Here is a 21298-nt window from a genome sequence, read left to right on the forward strand (position 1 = left end):
TTTAGCTGGAGAAGGGTGGTAGTCAGTACAGACCTCCCCCTTGATTGTCTCCTTGGAAATGACTACCCAGAGGTTAGTCAGAGCCCAAGAGAGGAACTGGTCCAGTGCCAGTCCTCTCCCAAGGATTCTGGAGTGCCTGCCTCTGCAGTAAATGCAAGTAGGCCCCAGAAGAAAAAGAAAAGGAAACAGAGTAGGAAAGGTGGACAACCTTTAGCCAAGGTTCCAGCAAGCCAAGGAGATTCTGCTCCAGTAGAGGAGAACTCCAAAAGTGGCTCTGATAAAGTCCAACCTGACCCACAAGAAGTCCTGGCTAGTCAGGCAACTGTTAAGCCTGAGTGGGTGGCTCCTCAGCTAACAGAAGAAAGAGTGGAAGAAGGGTGTTTACTACAAGATGTGGTAACCCCCCACTCTAATACAGCAGACAGGCACCCTGAACCCAAAGAAGCCTGTAACTTAGCCCCTTCCCTTGTAGGTGAAGAGCTAAAGGTGTGGTTCTGGGCACTGACAGCTGTCAGTGGCCTCTGCTGGGTGTTAGCCTTTATGGCTGCACTAGCCTTGGCATGGTGGTCTGACCCCATGCCAAATAGCAAGTTAGGCCCCCTGACCCTGTTGGTCATGGTGGGGTTACTCCAGCTCTGGGTAACCTCTTTGGGTAAGCTAGGGGTGACCCTGGCTAAGATAAGATTAGCAGAGGTGGATACCTCTAACCCCAAAATAGAGAGAATGGGTGAAGACATAAAAAGCACAGACAAGAGGCAGTTCAGACTAGGTCCTATCACTGTGGAAGTGGGTCAGTTCCCCAGAGGGGATGACCTGAACAGGAGGATGTAAGGCAGAGTAGGCCCTGCAACAAACCAGCCTATTTCCTCTACTCTTCCTCGCCTGACAGACTAGGAAGACTCTCCCAGCTTTGGCTGAGTCTCCTGGCCTGTGGGCTGGGGGGGGGGCTTGTGTAAAGAAATGGCTCCCTGTTGCAGTTACCCCCCACTTTTTGCCTGATACTGATACTGACTTGACTGAGAAGTGTGCTGGGACCCTGCTAACCAGGCCCCAGCACCAGTGTTCTTTCACCTAAAATGTACCATTGATTCCACAATTGGCACACCCTGGCATCCAGATAAGTCCCTTGTAACTGGTACCTCTGGTACCAAGGGCCCTGATGCCAGGGAAGGTCTCTAAGGGCTGCAGCATGTATTATGCCACCCTAGAGACCCCTCACCCAGCACAGACACACTGCTTACCAGCTTGTGTGTGCTAGTGAGAACAAAATGAGTAAGTCGACATGGCACTCCCCTCAGGGTGCCATGCCAGCCTCTCACTGCCTATGCAGTATAGGTAAGACACCCCTCTAGCAGGCCTTACAGCCCTAAGGCAGGGTGTACTATACCATAGGTGAGGGTACCAGTGCATGAGCACTGTGCCCCTACAGTGTCTAAGCAAAACCTTAGACATTGTAAGTGCAGGGTAGCCATAAGAGTATATGGTCTGGGAGTCTGTTTTACACGAACTCCACAGCACCATAATGGCTACACTGAAAACTGGGAAGTTTGGTATCAAACTTCTCAGCACAATAAATGCACACTGATGCCAGTGTACACTTTATTGTAAAATACACCACAGAGGGCACCTTAGAGGTGCCCCCTGAAACTTAACCGACTATCTGTGTAGGCTGACTGGTCCCAGCAGCCTGCCACACTAGAGACATGTTGCTGGCCCCATGGGGAGAGTGCCTTTGTCACTCTGAGGCCAATAACAAAGCCTGCACTGGGTGGAGATGCTAACACCTCCCCCAGGCAGGAGCTGTAACACCTGGCGGTGAGCCTCAAAGGCTCACCCCTTTGTCACAGCACCGCCGGACACTCCAGCTAGTGGAGTTGCCCGCCCCCTCCGGCCCCGGCCCCCACTTTTGGCGGCAAGGCCGGAGAAAATAATGAGAATAACAAGGAGGAGTCACTGGCCAGTCAGGACAGCCCCTAAGGTGTCCTGAGATGAGGTGACTCTAACTTTTAGAAATCCTCCATCTTGCAGATGGAGGATTCCCCCAATAGGATTAGGGATGTGACCCCCTCCCCTTGGGAGGAGGCACAAAGAGGGTGTACTCACCCTCAGGGCTAGCAGCCATTGGCTACTAACCCCCCAGACCTAAACACGCCCTTAAATTTAGTATTTAAGGGCTCTCCCTGAACCTAGAAATTAGATTCCTGCAACAACAAGAAGAAGGACTGCCTAGCTGAAAACCCCTGCAGAGGAAGACCAGAAGACAACAACTGCCTTGGCTCCAGAAACTCACCGGCCTGTCTCCTGCCTTCCAAAGAACTCTGCTCCAGCGACGCCTTCCAAAGGGACCAGCGACCTCTGAATCCTCTGAGGACTGCCCTGCTTCGACGACGACAAGAAACTCCCGAGGACAGCGGACCTGCTCCAAAAAGACTGCAACTTTATCCAAAGGAGCAGCTTTAAAGAACCCTGCAATCTCCCCGCAAGAAGCGTGAGACTTGCACCACTGCACCCGGCGACCCCGACTCGGCTGGTGGAGAACCAACACCTCAGGGAGGACCCCCGGACTACTCTACGACTGTGAGTACCAAAACCTGTCCCCCCTGAGCCCCCACAGCGCCGCCTGCAGAGGGAATCCCGAGGCTTCCCCTGACTGCGACTCTCTGAAACCTAAGTCCCGACGCCTGGAAAAGACCCTGCACCCGCAGCCCCCAGGACCTGAAGGACCGGACTTTCACTGCAGAAGTGACCCCCAGGAGTCCCTCTCCCTTGCCCAAGTGGAGGTTTCCCCGAGGAAACCCCCCCTTGCCTGCCTGCAGCGCTGAAGAGATCCCTTGATCTCTCATTGACTTCCATTGCGAACCCGACGCTTGTTCTAACACTGCACCCGGCCGCCCCCGCGCCGCTGAGGGTGAAATTTCTGTGTGGGCTTGTGTCCCCCCCAGTGCCCTACAAAACCCCCCTGGTCTGCCCTCCGAAGACGCGGGTACTTACCTGCTGGCAGACTGGAACCGGGGCACCCCCTTCTCTCCATTATAGCCTATGCGTTTTGGGCACCACTTTGAACTCTGCACCTGACCGGCCCTGAACTGCTGGTGTGGTAACTTTGGGGTTGCTCTGAACCCCCAACGGTGGGCTACCTTGGACCAAGAACTGAACCCTGTAAGTGTCTTACTTACCTGGTAAAACTAACAAAAACTTACCTCCCCCAGGAACTGTGAAAATTGCAGTGTCCACTTTTGAAATAGCTATTTGTGAATAACTTGAAAAGTATACATGCAATTGAAATGATTCAAAGTTCCTAATGTACTTACCTGCAATACCTTTCAAACAAGATATTACATGTTAAATTTGAACCTGTGGTTCTTAAAATAAACTGGGAAAAGATATTTTTCTATACAAAACCTATTGGCTGGAGTTGTCTCTGAGTGTGTGTACCTCATTTATTGTCTATGTGTATGTACAACAAGTGCTTAACACTACTCCTTGGATAAGCCTACTGCTCGACCACACTACCACAAAATAGAGCACTAGTATTATCTCTTTTTACCACTATTTTACCTCTAAGGGGAACCCTTGGACTCTGTGCATGCTATTCCTTACTTTGAAATAGCACATACAGAGCCAACTTCCTACATTGGTGGATCAGCGGTGGGGTACAAGACTTTGCATTTGCTGGACTACTCAGCCAATACCTGATCACACGACAAATTCCAAAATTGTCATTAGAAATTGATTTTTGCAATTTGAAAAGTTTTCTAAATTCTTTAAAGTCCTGCTAGGGCCTTGTGTTAGTCCCTGTTAGCATTTCTTTTAGAGTTTAAAAGTTTGGTAAAAGTTTGAATTAGAACCTAGAACTAGTTTTAGATTCTTAAAAAGTATTCCAACTTTTAGAAGCATAATGTCTAGTGCAGAGATGAATGTGGTGGAACTCGACACCACACCTTACCTCCATCTTAAGATGAGGGAGCTAAGGTCACTCTGTAAAATAAAGAAAATAGTAATGGGCCCCAGACCTTCCAAACTACAGCTCCAGGAGCTGTTGGCAGAGTTTGAAAAGGCCAACCCCTCTGAGGATGGCAACACAGAGGATGAAGATAGTGACTTGGAGGAAAATTCCCCCCTACCAGTCCTATTTAGGGAGAACAGGGCCTCTCAAGCCCTGACTCCACAAATAATAGTCAGAGACGCTGGTTCCCTCACAGGAGGGGCCAACAACTCTGAAATCACTGAGGATAACTCCAGTGAAGAGGACATCCAGTTAGCCAGGATGGCCAAAAGATTGGCTTTGGAAAGACAGATCCTAGCCATAGAAAGGGAAAGGCAAGAGATGGGCCTAGGACCCATCAATGGTGGCAGCAACATAAATAGGGTCAGAGATTCTCCTGACATGTTGAAAATCCCTAAAGGGATTGTAACTAAATATGAAGATGGTGATGACATCACCAAATGGTTCACAGCTTTTGAGAGGGCTTGTGAAACCAGAAAAGTGAACAAATCTCACTGGGGTGCTCTCCTTTGGGAAATGTTCACAGGAAAGTGTAGGGATAGACTCCTCACACTCTCTAAAAAAGATGCAGAATCTTATGACCTCATGAAGGGTACCCTGATTGAGGGCTTTGGATTCTCCACTGAGGAGTATAGAATTAGATTCAGGGGGGCTCAAAAATCCTCGAGCCAGACCTGGGTTGATTATGTTGACTACTCAGTGAAAACACTGGATGGTTGGGTAACTGGAAATGAAGTGTATGACTATGTTGGGCTTTATAATTTGTTTATGAAAGAACACATTTTAAGTAACTGCTTCAATGAAAAGTTGCATCAGTATCTGGTAGACCTAGGTCCACTTTCTCCCCAAGAATTGGGAAAGAAGGCAGACCACTGGGTCAAGACTAGGGTAACCAAAACTTCCACTGGGGGTGACCAAAAGAAAGGGGTTACAAAGCCTCCCCAGGAGAAAGTGGGAGACACTAGAAACAAAGAAAAAGAGTCCCCTGTAGGCCCCCAAAAACCAGACCAGGTGGGTGGGCCCAGAGACACAACCCAAAACAAAGGTGGGTACCAGGGTAAGAGCTGGGATGCCACTAAGGCATGGTGCCATAACTGTAGACAGACAGGGCAAGGACACTTCTTGTCCCAAAAACAAACCCCCTAGCAAAATCCCAGGGGTGACCAGTGTAGCCATTGGGGATGACTCCTCAGATGAGGAGGTCTTCATAGCCTTCAACTGGAAAAAGGGCCCAACAGGTGAGTTGGAGATTCCAGAGGGAAGTAGACACTTCCACCACCTACTGGTGAATGGAATCCCAGCCACTGCCCTGAGAGACACTTGTGCCAGTCACACTATTGTGCATGACAGGCTGGTGTTCTCAAACCAGTACATCCCAGGTGAGATGGCCAGAGTAAGAGTTAGCCCAGACAGGGTCACTGATAGGCCTGTGGCTTTTGTGCCCATAGAAGTGGGTGGGACTTTTAGCTGGAGAAGGGTGGTAGTCAGTACAGACCTCCCCCTTGATTGTCTCCTTAGAAATGACTACCCAGAGGTTAGTCAGAGCCCAAGAGAGGAACTGGTCCAGTGCCAGTCCTCTCCCAAGGATTCTGGAGTGCCTGCCTCTGCAGTAAATGCAAGTAGGCCCCAGAAGAAAAAGAAAAGGAAACAGAGTAGGAAAGGTGGACAACCTTTAGCCAAGGTTCCAGCAAGCCAAGGAGATTCTGCTCCAGTAGAGGAGAACTCCAAAAGTGGCTCTGATAAAGTCCAACCTGACCCACAAGAAGTCCTGGCTAGTCAGGCAACTGTTAAGCCTGAGTGGGTGGCTCCTCAGCTAACAGAAGAAAGAGTGGAAGAAGGGTGTTTACTACAAGATGTGGTAACCCCCCACTCTAATACAGCAGACAGGCACCCTGAACCCAAAGAAGCCTGTAACTTAGCCCCTTCCCTTGTAGGTGAAGAGCTAAAGGTGTGGTTCTGGGCACTGACAGCTGTCAGTGGCCTCTGCTGGGTGTTAGCCTTTATGGCTGCACTAGCCTTGGCATGGTGGTCTGACCCCATGCCAAATAGCAAGTTAGGCCCCCTGACCCTGTTGGTCATGGTGGGGTTACTCCAGCTCTGGGTAACCTCTTTGGGTAAGCTAGGGGTGACCCTGGCTAAGATAAGATTAGCAGAGGTGGATACCTCTAACCCCAAAATAGAGAGAATGGGTGAAGACATAAAAAGCACAGACAAGAGGCAGTTCAGACTAGGTCCTATCACTGTGGAAGTGGGTCAGTTCCCCAGAGGGGATGACCTGAACAGGAGGATGTAAGGCAGAGTAGGCCCTGCAACAAACCAGCCTATTTCCTCTACTCTTCCTCGCCTGACAGACTAGGAAGACTCTCCCAGCTTTGGCTGAGTCTCCTGGCCTGTGGGCTGGGGGGGGGCTTGTGTAAAGAAATGGCTCCCTGTTGCAGTTACCCCCCACTTTTTGCCTGATACTGATGCTGACTTGACTGAGAAGTGTGCTGGGACCCTGCTAACCAGGCCCCAGCACCAGTGTTCTTTCACCTAAAATGTACCATTGATTCCACAATTGGCACACCCTGGCATCCAGATAAGTCCCTTGTAACTGGTACCTCTGGTACCAAGGGCCCTGATGCCAGGGAAGGTCTCTAAGGGCTGCAGCATGTATTATGCCACCCTAGAGACCCCTCACCCAGCACAGACACACTGCTTACCAGCTTGTGTGTGCTAGTGAGAACAAAATGAGTAAGTCGACATGGCACTCCCCTCAGGGTGCCATGCCAGCCTCTCACTGCCTATGCAGTATAGGTAAGACACCCCTCTAGCAGGCCTTACAGCCCTAAGGCAGGGTGTACTATACCATAGGTGAGGGTACCAGTGCATGAGCACTGTGCCCCTACAGTGTCTAAGCAAAACCTTAAACATTGTAAGTGCAGGGTAGCCATAAGAGTATATGGTCTGGGAGTCTGTTTTACACGAACTCCACAGCACCATAATGGCTACACTGAAAACTGGGAAGTTTGGTATCAAACTTCTCAGCACAATAAATGCACACTGATGCCAGTGTACACTTTATTGTAAAATACACCACAGAGGGCACCTTAGAGGTGCCCCCTGAAACTTAACCGACTATCTGTGTAGGCTGACTGGTTCCAGCAGCCTGCCACACTAGAGACATGTTGCTGGCCCCATGGGGGAGTGCCTTTGTCACTCTGAGGCCAATAACAAAGCCTGCACTGGGTGGAGATGCTAACACCTCCCCCAGGCAGGAGCTGTAACACCTGGCGGTGAGCCTCAAAGGCTCACCCCTTTGTCACAGCACCGCCGGACACTCCAGCTAGTGGAGTTGCCCGCCCCCTCCGGCCCCGGCCCCCACTTTTGGCGGCAAGGCCGGAGAAAATAATGAGAATAACAAGGAGGAGTCACTGGCCAGTCAGGACAGCCCCTAAGGTGTCCTGAGATGAGGTGACTCTAACTTTTAGAAATCCTCCATCTTGCAGATGGAGGATTCCCCCAATAGGATTAGGGATGTGACCCCCTCCCCTTGGGAGGAGGCACAAAGAGGGTGTACTCACCCTCAGGGCTAGCAGCCATTGGCTACTAACCCCCCAGACCTAAACACGCCCTTAAATTTAGTATTTAAGGGCTCTCCCTGAACCTAGAAATTAGATTCCTGCAACAACAAGAAGAAGGACTGCCTAGCTGAAAACCCCTGCAGAGGAAGACCAGAAGACAACAACTGCCTTGGCTCCAGAAACTCACCGGCCTGTCTCCTGCCTTCCAAAGAACTCTGCTCCAGCGACGCCTTCCAAAGGGACCAGCGACCTCTGAATCCTCTGAGGACTGCCCTGCTTCGACGACGACAAGAAACTCCCGAGGACAGCGGACCTGCTCCAAAAAGACTGCAACTTTATCCAAAGGAGCAGCTTTAAAGAACCCTGCAATCTCCCCGCAAGAAGCGTGAGACTTGCACCACTGCACCCGGCGACCCCGACTCGGCTTGTGGAGAACCAACACCTCAGGGAGGACCCCCGGACTACTCTACGACTGTGAGTACCAAAACCTGTCCCCCCTGAGCCCCCACAGCGCCGCCTGCAGAGGGAATCCCGAGGCTTCCCCTGACCGCGACTCTCTGAAACCTAAGTCCCGACGCCTGGAAAAGACCCTGCACCCGCAGCCCCCAGGACCTGAAGGACCGGACTTTCACTGCAGAAGTGACCCCCAGGAGTCCCTCTCCCTTGCCCAAGTGGAGGTTTCCCCGAGGAAGCCCCCCCTTGCCTGCCTGCAGCGCTGAAGAGATCCCTTGATCTCTCATTGACTTCCATTGCGAACCCGACGCTTGTTCTAACACTGCACCCGGCCGCCCCCGCGCCGCTGAGGGTGAAATTTCTGTGTGGGCTTGTGTCCCCCCCAGTGCCCTACAAAACCCCCCTGGTCTGCCCTCCGAAGACGCGGGTACTTACCTGCTGGCAGACTGGAACCGGGGCACCCCCTTCTCTCCATTATAGCCTATGCGTTTTGGGCACCACTTTGAACTCTGCACCTGACCGGCCCTGAGCTGCTGGTGTGGTAACTTTGGGGTTGCTCTGAACCCCCAACGGTGGGCTACCTTGGACCAAGAACTGAACCCTGTAAGTGTCTTACTTACCTGGTAAAACTAACAAAAACTTACCTCCCCCAGGAACTGTGAAAATTGCACTGTGTCCACTTTTGAAATAGCTATTTGTGAATAACTTGAAAAGTATACATGCAATTGAAATGATTCAAAGTTCCTAATGTACTTACCTGCAATACCTTTCAAACAAGATATTACATGTTAAATTTGAACCTGTGGTTCTTAAAATAAACTGGGAAAAGATATTTTTCTATACAAAACCTATTGGCTGGAGTTGTCTCTGAGTGTGTGTACCTCATTTATTGTCTATGTGTATGTACAACAAGTGCTTAACACTACTCCTTGGATAAGCCTACTGCTCGACCACACTACCACAAAATAGAGCACTAGTATTATCTCTTTTTACCACTATTTTACCTCTAAGGGGAACCCTTGGACTCTGTGCATGCTATTCCTTACTTTGAAATAGCACATACAGAGCCAACTTCCTACATTGGTGGATCAGCGGTGGGGTACAAGACTTTGCATTTGCTGGACTACTCAGCCAATACCTGATCACACGACAAATTCCAAAATTGTCATTAGAAATTGATTTTTGCAATTTGAAAAGTTTTCTAAATTCTTTAAAGTCCTGCTAGGGCCTTGTGTTAGTCCCTGTTAGCATTTCTTTTAGAGTTTAAAAGTTTGGTAAAAGTTTGAATTAGAACCTAGAACTAGTTTTAGATTCTTAAAAAGTATTCCAACTTTTAGAAGCATAATGTCTAGTGCAGAGATGAATGTGGTGGAACTCGACACCACACCTTACCTCCATCTTAAGATGAGGGAGCTAAGGTCACTCTGTAAAATAAAGAAAATAGTAATGGGCCCCAGACCTTCCAAACTACAGCTCCAGGAGCTGTTGGCAGAGTTTGAAAAGGCCAACCCCTCTGAGGATGGCAACACAGAGGATGAAGATAGTGACTTGGAGGGAAATTCCCCCCTACCAGTCCTATTTAGGGAGAACAGGGCCTCTCAAGCCCTGACTCCACAAATAATAGTCAGAGACGCTGGTTCCCTCACAGGAGGGGCCAACAACTCTGAAATCACTGAGGATAACTCCAGTGAAGAGGACATCCAGTTAGCCAGGATGGCCAAAAGATTGGCTTTGGAAAGACAGATCCTAGCCATAGAAAGGGAAAGGCAAGAGATGGGCCTAGGACCCATCAATGGTGGCAGCAACATAAATAGGGTCAGAGATTCTCCTGACATGTTGAAAATCCCTAAAGGGATTGTAACTAAATATGAAGATGGTGATGACATCACCAAATGGTTCACAGCTTTTGAGAGGGCTTGTGAAACCAGAAAAGTGAACAAATCTCACTGGGGTGCTCTCCTTTGGGAAATGTTCACAGGAAAGTGTAGGGATAGACTCCTCACACTCTCTAAAAAAGATGCAGAATCTTATGACCTCATGAAGGGTACCCTGATTGAGGGCTTTGGATTCTCCACTGAGGAGTATAGAATTAGATTCAGGGGGGCTCAAAAATCCTCGAGCCAGACCTGGGTTGATTATGTTGACTACTCAGTGAAAACACTGGATGGTTGGGTAACTGGAAATGAAGTGTATGACTATGTTGGGCTTTATAATTTGTTTATGAAAGAACACATTTTAAGTAACTGCTTCAATGAAAAGTTGCATCAGTATCTGGTAGACCTAGGTCCACTTTCTCCCCAAGAATTGGGAAAGAAGGCAGACCACTGGGTCAAGACTAGGGTAACCAAAACTTCCACTGGGGGTGACCAAAAGAAAGGGGTTACATACAGAGCCAACTTCCTACAACTGTCATAGAGAGGAAGAGCGTACAGTGGAGGAGAGTGTCGTTGAGTTGAGTAGCATAGAATGAAGTAGAGTCTCAGGAGTGGCATAGAGTCTCGTGGAGTGTTACAAAGCAGAGTGGAGTGGCATAGAGGGTGCTGCGTACAGTGGAATAGAGTACTGTAGAGTAGAGTGGAAATGAGTGGAGTAGACTTTCAGAGTGGAGTGGCATAGAGTGGAGCAGTGTAGTGGAGAGTAATGGAATAGAGTGGAGTAGAGTAGAGTGTTATAGATTGGAGTGGCATATAGTGAAGTAGAGGGGGATGATATAGAGTGTCAAAGAGGGAAGTGGCATAGAGTGGCATGGAGTGATGTAGAGTGAAGTAGTGGTGCAGAGTGGAGGAGTGTGCCATAGAATAGAGTGGAGTAAATTGGCATGGAGTGACATGGAGGGAGTTGAGTACCGTATCTTAGAGTGGAGTAGTGTTGTAGAGTGGTATAGAGTGTTGTAGAGTGGAGTATCATGGAATGTAGTGTCGTAGAGTGGCCTAGAGTGAAGTCACATAAAATACAGTGGTGATGTGTAGACTGGCAGAATGCAGTGGGATAGAGTGCATTGGTTTTGAGTAAAGTGTAGAGTGCAGTGATGCAGAGTAGATTGGCATAGAGTACAGTAGCGTTGAGTAGAGTGGTGAAAATTAGAGTACAGTAGAGTGGGGCAGCATAGATTGCAGTGGTGTAGCACACAATGATGTAGAGTGGAGTGGTGCAGTGTGAGTGGTGCAGAGTGGCATTGAGTGCAGTGACATATAGTAGATTGTTTCAGAATAGAGTGAAGTGGTGCAGGGTAGAATGGAGTGGTGCAGGATAGAGTGCAGGGGTGTGGAGTGCAGTGGCATGGAGTGCAGTGGCATGGAATATAGAGACAAAGACTAGAGAGGCCTGGGGTGCACTGGTTTAGAGTGCAGTGGCATACAGTAGTGTGGTGTAGACTGCAGTGGTGTACAGTGGAGAGAGGCAGAGTGTAGTCGTGTAGAGTATAGTGATGTAGGGTGCATTGGTGTAAAGTGCAGTAGAGTGGCAAAGATTTGAGTGGTGCAGAGTAAAACACAGTGGCATTGAGTGCAGTGGCAGGGAGATCAGTGGTGAGGGGTATAGTAGCGTAGAGTTCAGTTGTTGAGAGTGCCATCTTGCAGAGTAGAGTGTCGTAGAGTGCTGTGGCACAGAGTGCAGGAGAGTGCTGTAGAGAGAAGTGACATACAGTACAGTGATGAAGAGTAAAATAGAATGGTATAGAGTCCAGTAAAGAGGAGCACAATGGTGTAGAGTAGCATAGTGTACGGTGCCCTAGAGTAGAATGTTGCAGATTAGAGTACATTAGCATAGAGTGCAGTGGTGCTGAATAGTTGCCATAGAATGCAGTGGCATAGAGCGCATTGGCTTTGAGTAAAGAGTTTTAGAGTGCATTGGCTTAGAGTGCAGTGATTTATAGTAGAGTGGCGTAGAGCGCGGTGGTGTAGAGTAGAGTGGTGCAGAGTAGAGGGGTGCACAGAATAGACTGCAGTGACGCAGAGTGCAGTGTTATAGAGTGGAGTGGCACAGAGTGGTGTACAGTGTGATAGAGTGTAGTGGCAGAGAATTCAGAAATATAGATTAGATTGTTTTGGAGTAGAGAGAAGTGGTGTAGAGTGGAGTAGTGCAAGGTAGTGTGGAGTGGTGCCGAGTAGAGTGCAGTAGCACAGAGTAGTTGTGTAGAATGCACTGGCATAGAGTGGAGTGGTGCAGAGTTGAGTGGAGTGGCCTCAACTGGAGTGGTGTAGAGTGCAATGGTGAAGAGTGCAGTGGTGCATAGTAGATTAAAGTGCATTGTCAAAGAGTAGAGTGGTACAGAGTAAAGAGTTGTAGAGTGAAGTGGTGTAGAGTGCAGTGTCATGGAGTGCAGTGATGCACAGTAGATTAGATTAGCATAGAGTTCAGCTCGGTAGAGTGTAGTGGTGCAGAGTATAGTGGCCTAGAGTGCATTTGTGTTTAGGGCATTGGTGTAGAGTGCAGTAGAGTGGTGCAGAGTAGAGTGCAGTAGCATAGAGTGCAGTGCTGCAGAGTAGAGTGGCACAGAGTGCATTGGTGTAGAGAGTTGTGGCATAGAGTGGTGCAGAGTAAAGTGGTGTAAACAGCAGTGACATACAGTACAGAGGAGCAGAGTAGAATAGAGTGGCATAAAGTCGAGTCACAGAGTGCAATGGTCTACAGTAGAGTGGTATAGAGTGCAGTGGTGCAGAGTGTTGTAGGGTAGAGTGTAGTGGTATACAGTTTAGTGGCCTATAGTGTATTGGTTTTGAGTAAAGTGGTGTAGAGTTCATTGGCATAAAGCAGTGATGACTGGATTGAGTTCTGCCGGGTAGATTGCAGTGACGTAGATTGGAGTGGTGCAGAGCAGAATGGTCCAAAGTAGTATAGAGTGACATAGAGTGGAGTGGCATAGAGTGGATTGCTTCAGAGTACAGTGAATAGAATAAAGAGCAGCAGCACAGAATAGAGTGTCATAGAGTGCATTGGTATAGAGTAGATTAAAGTGGATTGGGATACAGTGCAGTGGTGTAGAGTGGATCAATGCAGCATAGAGTGGCATAGAGTGTAGTGATGGACAGTGCATTGGCGTAGAGTGCAATAGAATGGCAAAGAGTAGAGTGGTGCAGAGTGGAGTGCACTGGCATGGAGTGTAGTGATGTAGATTAGTGTGGCATAGAGTTCAGTGGAGGAGGGTGCAGCATTGCAGAGTAGAGTTGTGTAGAGTGGAGTGATGCTGGGTACAGTGCACTGGCATTGAGTGGAGCGATGCAAAGTAGAGGGGCGTAGAGTGTAGTTTCATAGCTTGGATTGGTGTAGAATGGCCTACAACACAGTGTTGCACAGTAGAGTGCAGTGTTGTAGAGTGCAGCAGCATAGAGTGCAGTACAGTGATGTAGAGTGAGTGGTTCTGAACAGAGTAGAGTGGGGAAGAGTGGAATGGTGCAGTGTAGCTTTCAATGGAGTAGAGTAGAGTGGAATGGCGCGGAGTGCAGTGGTGCAGAGTGCAGAGACATACAGTAGATTGTTTCAGAGCAGAGTATAGTGGCGTGGAGTGGTACACTGTAGAGTGGAGTGGTGCAGGGTAAAGTGCAGTGGTGCAGATTGTAATAGAGTGTCCTTGAATGGATTGGCATAGAGTGCACTAGCATAGAGTGGAGTGGTACAGATTAGAGTGCACTGGTGTAGAGTGCAGTGGCACAGATTGCAGTGTTGCTGAGTAGAGTGGCATAGGATAGTGTGGAGCAGAGAGGAGTGGTGCAGAGTAGAATTAACTGGCGTAGACTGAAGTGGTGTAGAGCACAGTGGCGAAGAGTGCCTTGGTGCATGGAGTAGAGTGGGATGGAGTGCACTAGCATAGAATAGAGTGATGTAGGGTACAGCGGCGTAGAGTGAATTGGCATAGAGTTGAGTGGTGCAGAGTAGAGTGCAGTGGTGTGAAGTGGTGAAGAGTAGAGTGGAGTAGGGTCAAGTGGAGTTCATATGACGTGGTAGCACACTGCCATTACAAAAAGCACACCTTCAACTGAAATGACCATTACATTTGCACAGACATACAGTTTTACTGATAAAAGTCTACAGTGCACAAACGATAATGTATTCTGAAATATATCCACAGTTCATTTACTGACATTTAAACATTGTTGTGTGCTAGAAAATAAATAAACATTGTACAGCCTTCCTACAGCACACGGCCAGTAGCCAGCATGATTGTCACATAAGTGCTCTCACTTTGAAGTCAGGGAAAGAAAAGTAAACACCAAGCTCCCTCAGAAGACAGAGCCTGACATTTGACCTTTGTCTCCGAATGCACTGCAAATGTGACAAGATGACAACACAATTTAAAGACCTGTTTACAGAAAGGGAGAATTCAGAAGGATACAGTAAACAAGACATGAGCCACGGAAGGGAAAACTCAAGCTGGAAAGCCTAAAACAAATAAAGCCGGCACATAGAAAGCAAGCAAATTATGAGTTACAAACCACAAAAAGCCAGTGGTAAGCAATGGGCAGAATGTATTCGCAGGGAAGCGATCCAAATGTTCCCATGATGTTGTTAGCAAACCATACAGCTTTGGCCGCAAAATGAATTGTGGCATTCCGTCCCCACTACCGGCAACAACTGGCTTTTATCACCCTATGAAAGGTATGTACCTGAATAGATATGTTGTGCAGAAATACTTGGCAATAGTCAGTGAAATTGATGAGCTACCTAACAATCATATCACTTTAGCGATATACCATATGTTGGACAGAGGAGATCTGGATGAAGGGTGTGAAGTAGTAACAGTAGCCCTGAAAGCCATGTTTCCACCAAACTCTTCAACATTTTCTGACACCAGAATCCCAGAAACACCAAAAAAAAGTCAGCGTTCTCACAACACTTATGTTCACAATACTCAAGGCATGTATTTATGTTCCCAAAGGTTCACCAGAAGTCACTGCCTGCAAGCAGGTCTGATACTGGTACCAAAAACAATGGATGGCATCCTTGTAAGAATATGGGCACTGATTTCATAGTGCTCGTGGAAACCTTTTATAAGCCCCTGGGGAGACAGGGGTTACTGGGCACAGGCTATCATAATCAGTGCCTTTTACCACTAGTGTTTTGGTGTTTAACCCTACTAATGGGCACAAACTGAACATCAAGAACTCATCTTTAACACTTGACCCTTGGGGTAGCGAAGTCAAGCAGAACAAGATTTATAAAGGGAGGTGAGTGTGGAGTTAGAGACTCAGAACACAATACATCAGCCAATACAGGTCATGATCTCAATGTCCAGCCAGTGCTTCATCATTTTTAAAGAAAAAGTACTTTACTCACAGCTCCCTGACAATGCAATACCATACACACAGACTGTAGTAAATTACAGTAGGGTTACAGATAACTTTCAGCAGTTACTGGGTAATCCACCTGTGCTATTCTAGTGGGATAACCTTTTCTGGTATTCCTTGTGTAATGGTTTTCAATAGGTTTGTGGGTTCCTCCCATGTAGGGATTGGAACCAGGGTAATCACTAGGAAAGGCTAGTCTTGCTATGGAGCAGTACTATGTGAAATTCCCTTCCTGTTAGTGAGACTTTCTTCACCCCTCCTACATTCTCCTGGGTTTGAACATTACCTCTTTGTTGTCTGTTAGCTAGTTGGAGATTCAGGCAGCACCTCCACCTCATTCACAGCAACGTCACTCTACATGATGTGTATCGCAAAGTTCGTGGAGTGTGAGTACGACTGATTTCATCCAGGCCCTACCAACAGTTGCACACATGGAGACTATGCTGACAGGTGATGTAATAGCTAAGCTGAGCCACCACCAGTCAAGCAGGGTTAGGTTAAGTCTCTGTGCTCACCTCTTGTTCGATCTTGTGGCCTGTGTTTTTCCTCTGGGCAACCACAGAAAATTTTGCCCAGGCATACTAGGTGTCCACCACCAGCTGCAATTGTGAGAAATTAGGTCTTGGTGCATGCCTCTCAATTGATGTGGTTCTTGTCCACCACTCTAGTTTTCTATTTTTGGGTGAGATGGGGAGGAACAGAACTGTGGTCTGGTCTCTCCTAAAAGAGTATGGCTTCTTAGAGCCCAATCTTGTAATGGAAAATAACTGGACACAAATTTGTCTGTACCTTCAGTCAGCAGGGGTGCATCATTTCGCTCATACTGCAGAGTCACTTTGTGGTCCCTAAGCTTTGCTCTTGCAGAGCAGTGCAAGTCTTTCCCTGGTATTGCAGTGGATATATATTCATCTTGTCCTACTTTGGCTACTTCACAGCTCATCGCCCTCTGAGCAATGTCCTACTTGTGTAAGGGAACCTCCAATACCCCTGCTGAGCAACCAGTCATCTATCTCCCTAGAAGCGGAGACCAGGCTGCCCCTCCTGGCAGCCTTTATCAAAGCTACTGGGTTTCAGATCTGAAATCTGTCAAGTGTAATTGGCACTGGATATCCAAAAACTGGAGGCCAAAATGTGTTTTGGTCTCCTCTGGCATGGAGACCCCGAATTCTGATAGTGAAACGTTAACACACTGCCTAGAAGTTTCTGTCCTACCTTTATACCAATATTGCAGACAGTAGATGTGGATTTCAACAGACAACTATGAAGGCCGACTTTGGGCCGTCTTGCTTCTTTTGCTTATCCACTCAGATTGGCCCAGCTATGGTTTTTGTTACAAGATGCTAACATGCTAACAGGAAGGTGACACAAAACAAGTATACAAAAGAGGGGACGCACCTATTAAATTGCAAGATGTAGGCCTCCAGTGAAAAATGGGCCAGCAAAGAATGGATAAACTTCCTAATCTCCAAAAGGACCATCTGTCTCCTCTCCCTAAAGACTGGCCAATGACAAAGGATTCCTGGAAAGTGTCCTAGAGGAGCCCTGCAATTCACATCTACTGACTACACTCTATCTAACTCTCCATCTTTGGTACTACGTGGATAAATGCAAAGTGGATTCTAGTGTGCCAATGGCCACCTATGTGACACAGTTGTGGTTCGTGTTGTTAAAGGGGGTGGGGTGGGACAGCGCGTGTGGGGGTGGAGGGGATACAACGGGGTGGTGGGGGGAGAAAATAAAAATACAAATTAAATAAAATTAAACGTACCTGATGCCGTGTTGCGTCGCACCCCGCTCCTCTACTGGTTGCAGGAAGGTACAGGCTCCCAGCCTGCCCTGCGGCCAATTCTGATGCTGCTCAGAGCAGCGTCTGGATTGGCTGGGAGCACCCAGCCAGGGTGCTTCCAGGCAGACTGGGAGCCGGTGCAGGCTCTCTCCAGCCCAGCAACTGTGTTGCTGGGCTGGAGAGAGCTCTGTGCTCATGTGTGTTTGGCCGGTCCGTGACAGCCGGCCAAACACACATCCGCTTTGAGGGAGAGTGCTCAGTACTAGTCACCCCATGGTCCCGCCCCTTTACAAGGAAAAGATAATAAACACTGTTTATTATCTTTTCCTTGTAAAGTTTTTTGCAGCTGCCGCTGTTGGAAGTGGGGCGACGCTCCTCCGCCCTCATGGAGGAGCCACCCCTGATGTCACATGTTCCATACATTCATCAACTATACGCAGAGGAAGGCAAACATATGCAGTGTCTATATTTCACATTTATAGTTGTTGGTCCTGGTTGCATAGACTTATAGACAATTTGAAAGGAGAGAGAGGACAGTAGGTGGCTCTCCCTTCCATGAACAGGTTCGAAAACATGCCTTGCTGCTAGAGTCTTTTATTGCCACCACTATCAGTCCTCTGCAGCTCAGTGAGCTAATAGTACCTAGGTAAGAAGTACACATGGTATGTCCCTCCAGACCACAAAGCACCATGCCTGGCATCAGTCTGGGTCACAAACATGCCTCTGGCACACACACAATTGTGCTTTGTTAGGATGAACTTCACTCAGGGGTATAGGCTCTGCAAAGTCATACAAGCAACAACAATGACGAAAGGCCAGACTGCATCCAAGAACCAGAAAGATTCCAGTGGGGGTTTCAGTGGGTTCTTCGAGAATAAGTTCTTGGAGTGAATTCCATCATTTAGTGCCCAATTTTGCAAAACACGTCGCCGCATTGTTGAGGATTCTGTAAGCTGTGTGAAGAGGTTGATGGAAGCTGCCTTCCTGGTTCCTCTGCCTGGGAAGTTTTTTTCTAGCCTGGTGATTGGCCAGGATGAAGCCTGGCATATATTGTATTAGTTTTTATATGTCGCTTTGCATACCCCTTTGGTGTGTCACATTCATACATCCTTAGGTATGCCACATTCATACACCACCACCACCACCACAAGTCTTAATCCAGAGTCAGCCATTATGGCCTCTTGAACACTACTTTGAGGCAGAGCTAGTACTTTTAAAGCACTATTGTGCCTGTGTTACCTTGAGAATGTCCCCCGTCTGGAGTTCGAAGGTCCGGGCCCTCAGCTGGATCCCTTTTCCAGGCTGGGTTTGGATAGAGTAGATACATTCATGATTGTTGTTGTAGTTCGCTGGAAAGTTGGGCGACAGCAAGACACCTTGAGACCCACTCACTGAGGAACCACATTCAGCTGGAACACAAAGCAGTGAGAGACAAGGGTTAAAGTCCGCATGACAATCCAATATTGGGAAAAAACATAAAAAAGCCTCAAGGACCATCTGCACTAAAGAATAGTAGCAATGTACCCAATAAGCTGCTTTGGGAAGACAAGTTCTGTTGATTGACGTCGGAAGTATGTAGTGTTATCACCATAAAAATGTATTGTTATTTGAAAATATTGGTCAGTGAAGGGTGTGGTCAGCGAAGTGTAAGTGTGTAGTAGTGTACCATTCCTGCAACAATGGTGACAAACAGAATCATTGCTTGCCAGCGCATGCCACTGTCATGAATATCCCATGTCTGATGCCCAAAAAGCTTTTTGGTCTCCACTGGCATGAAGACCCCGAATTCTGATAGTGAAACTTTAACACACTGCCTAGAAGTTTCTGTCCTACCTTTATACCAAAATTTGAGACAGTAGATGTGTAGATGTCTACAAGACTCCATTTGGATTACAAAGTAAATGGTAACAATGCGGGGCCTAGACTTCTCACCTGGACTGTGTAAAAAAAATAGGAACCACCACAGGGATCAAGCGTGGTATTCCCAATTCTTCTGATAATTCCCATTCCTTCAATTCTTAGAGGAGCCTCAGGTCCAACATGTAATGTGGCAATTCCCCCCGTGGAATGACCCATAATATGTGTAATTCTGGTGAGACATTACCAGGTCATTTCCAGCCCACCTGTAATTGGGCTGTTATTGTCATGTGTTTTTTGACAGGAAAGTTGAAATTGCAGCCGCGAAGAAGTGGAGAACAATGGTGGTGCACCTGCCAACCCTTCAGGATCGTAGGAGCAGAACTTTTTTCTTTGAAGATCATCATTTGCAAAATGCTGCATGCTTTTGTGCTTAGTAAGTGCACTTTTCTATGCCTGGTTCCCTACAACAATGAGCCTTTTGTGTGCCTATCGGATGTCAGCCATGGCTGATGTGAAAATTGCCAGTTTTTGAACTGTTTTTTCATTTTTTTTTTACCTACGTGAAGATATATATCATAGAATACGTTCATCATTTTTTTAACTTTTAGACATTTCTTGGGTACTTAATGCAGAAATCCTTTTTTTAATCAAAAATTGTTCTATCACATGAATCTATTTTCATGAAGATTGGTAAATTGACGATGATATGCTCTGTCAAAGAAGCTACTCTGCCTTTGTGTGTGACTAAAACGACTACCTTGTACGTACGGAAAAATGTCCTATTCTAGAATTATTTCGCTCCATTTTGTTATAATATCTGTTCTCTCTTGCAGTGTGAAACGATCCTTGATGTTGCAGCTTGTGGTACTTTTAAGTGGATCATAAAAAGAAGTTAATGGAAGGGATAGTACTTGCACCTTCAGAAACACAAAGGCTTTAGAGGCCTTTAATGCAACTCAGAACTATAAAAGATTAAGGGCCTGATTTAGAGTTTGGAGGACAGGCTACTCGGTCACAAATGTGGCGGATATCCCGTCCGCCATATTGAAATGCCATTATATCCTATGGACTTTGTAATACGGCGCACAGGATATTTGTCACATTTGTGATGGAATAACACTTCCACGAAACTCTAAATCTGGCCCCAAGTTCTTCATCTCTTTTGTTGATTCACTTCAGTGTCTCGCAAATTACTGTAGTATACTTCTGGCGGCACCACAACTAAACAGTGCTGGCTAACTGACTTTCTCTTGCAATACCCACATTAAATCACAGAGAAACCACATAAAAATTCTAATTATTCGTTGATCATTGCAAAGTAACTCCAGACAGAGGCAGCTATAGAAAGACCACGCCCATAGGGTTATAATCAGCCATATCCATGTGTAATCACAGCAACAACTAATGGAATTAGATGACTATACTTGGTGGAAGGTAGATAAATTGTAAACCTTACAAGGAGGGGAAGCCACAGAGAAGGCGCATCCACACATATACACAAAACACAGGGAATCATATTGGTCGGGCATGCAGTTAGATAAAGAAACTAGAAGCAAAATAAAGTCATAGAAAAGAAAAGCATACAAAATTGTAAAGTAGGCATACGCACAGAAAGACACAGAACACACATTTATACAGATGCATGCATGTACACACACACACACATAGGAAGGAAGGTGGAGACCATCCATAGGCTCATGTAGACAAACAGAATCTAAAATACAGAAAATTTCTAAAGCCCATCGCCTACCAAGTCACAGTAAAGCTTCAAAAATAGGATTTTTCAAGAGTTTTGCACCCATCAACTGACAGATAAAGCAGGCCACAGGACAGTGCTCAGCAAAGTCACCACAGGACCAGACACCAAAGGAAGACCCTGAGAAAATATACTCAAGGAAAGAGAGCTAGAAACCACATCAAGCAGAAGACGTTGTCCACATGAAATGACAGATGAGACTAAGCCACAAGGAGGTAGGCCACATCTGTATGAAGATACTTTAGCAATTCTACCAATAGGATGTTTGAGATAAACAATATCCACACAAAGGTATTATGATTTGGACTAGGACGTATTAGACAAACTACACCCTAGAAAAGAGCAAAATGACTACTGATTGAAAAACAGAAATAGACAAAACCAGTGGTTACATGCTACAAAGTGATGCCCAAAGGAAGTGACAGATTAGCCACATTTATTTTAACACCGGTTATGAAGGATACATAAGACACAGGATGTGGACCGAAGAACCCAAAGAGGAATTGGGTAACTGTAAAGACACTGTGAAACTAAAGCAGGTAATTTTCGAAAGGGCATTTACCTACCGCTGATGTCCGCTCTTAGCATGTA

The 21298-nt window shown here is 47.0% G+C and overlaps 1 protein-coding gene across 1 annotated transcript in view; it reads right to left on the bottom strand.

Annotated features, from left to right (window-relative positions):
* The window catches only part of CSMD2 (CUB and Sushi multiple domains 2), a 1417205-nt gene that overhangs the window by 325506 nt on the left and 1070401 nt on the right, over nt 1-21298 (bottom strand). The window contains exon 22 of the mRNA XM_069223779.1: nt 18331-18500. Coding sequence (XP_069079880.1) covers nt 18331-18500 — 170 coding nt within the window. The remainder of the gene's footprint in view (nt 1-18330; nt 18501-21298) is intronic.

Source organism: Pleurodeles waltl, chromosome 3_1, assembly GCF_031143425.1.
Source record: "Pleurodeles waltl isolate 20211129_DDA chromosome 3_1, aPleWal1.hap1.20221129, whole genome shotgun sequence".
Classification (NCBI taxonomy): Eukaryota; Metazoa; Chordata; class Amphibia; order Caudata; family Salamandridae; genus Pleurodeles; species Pleurodeles waltl.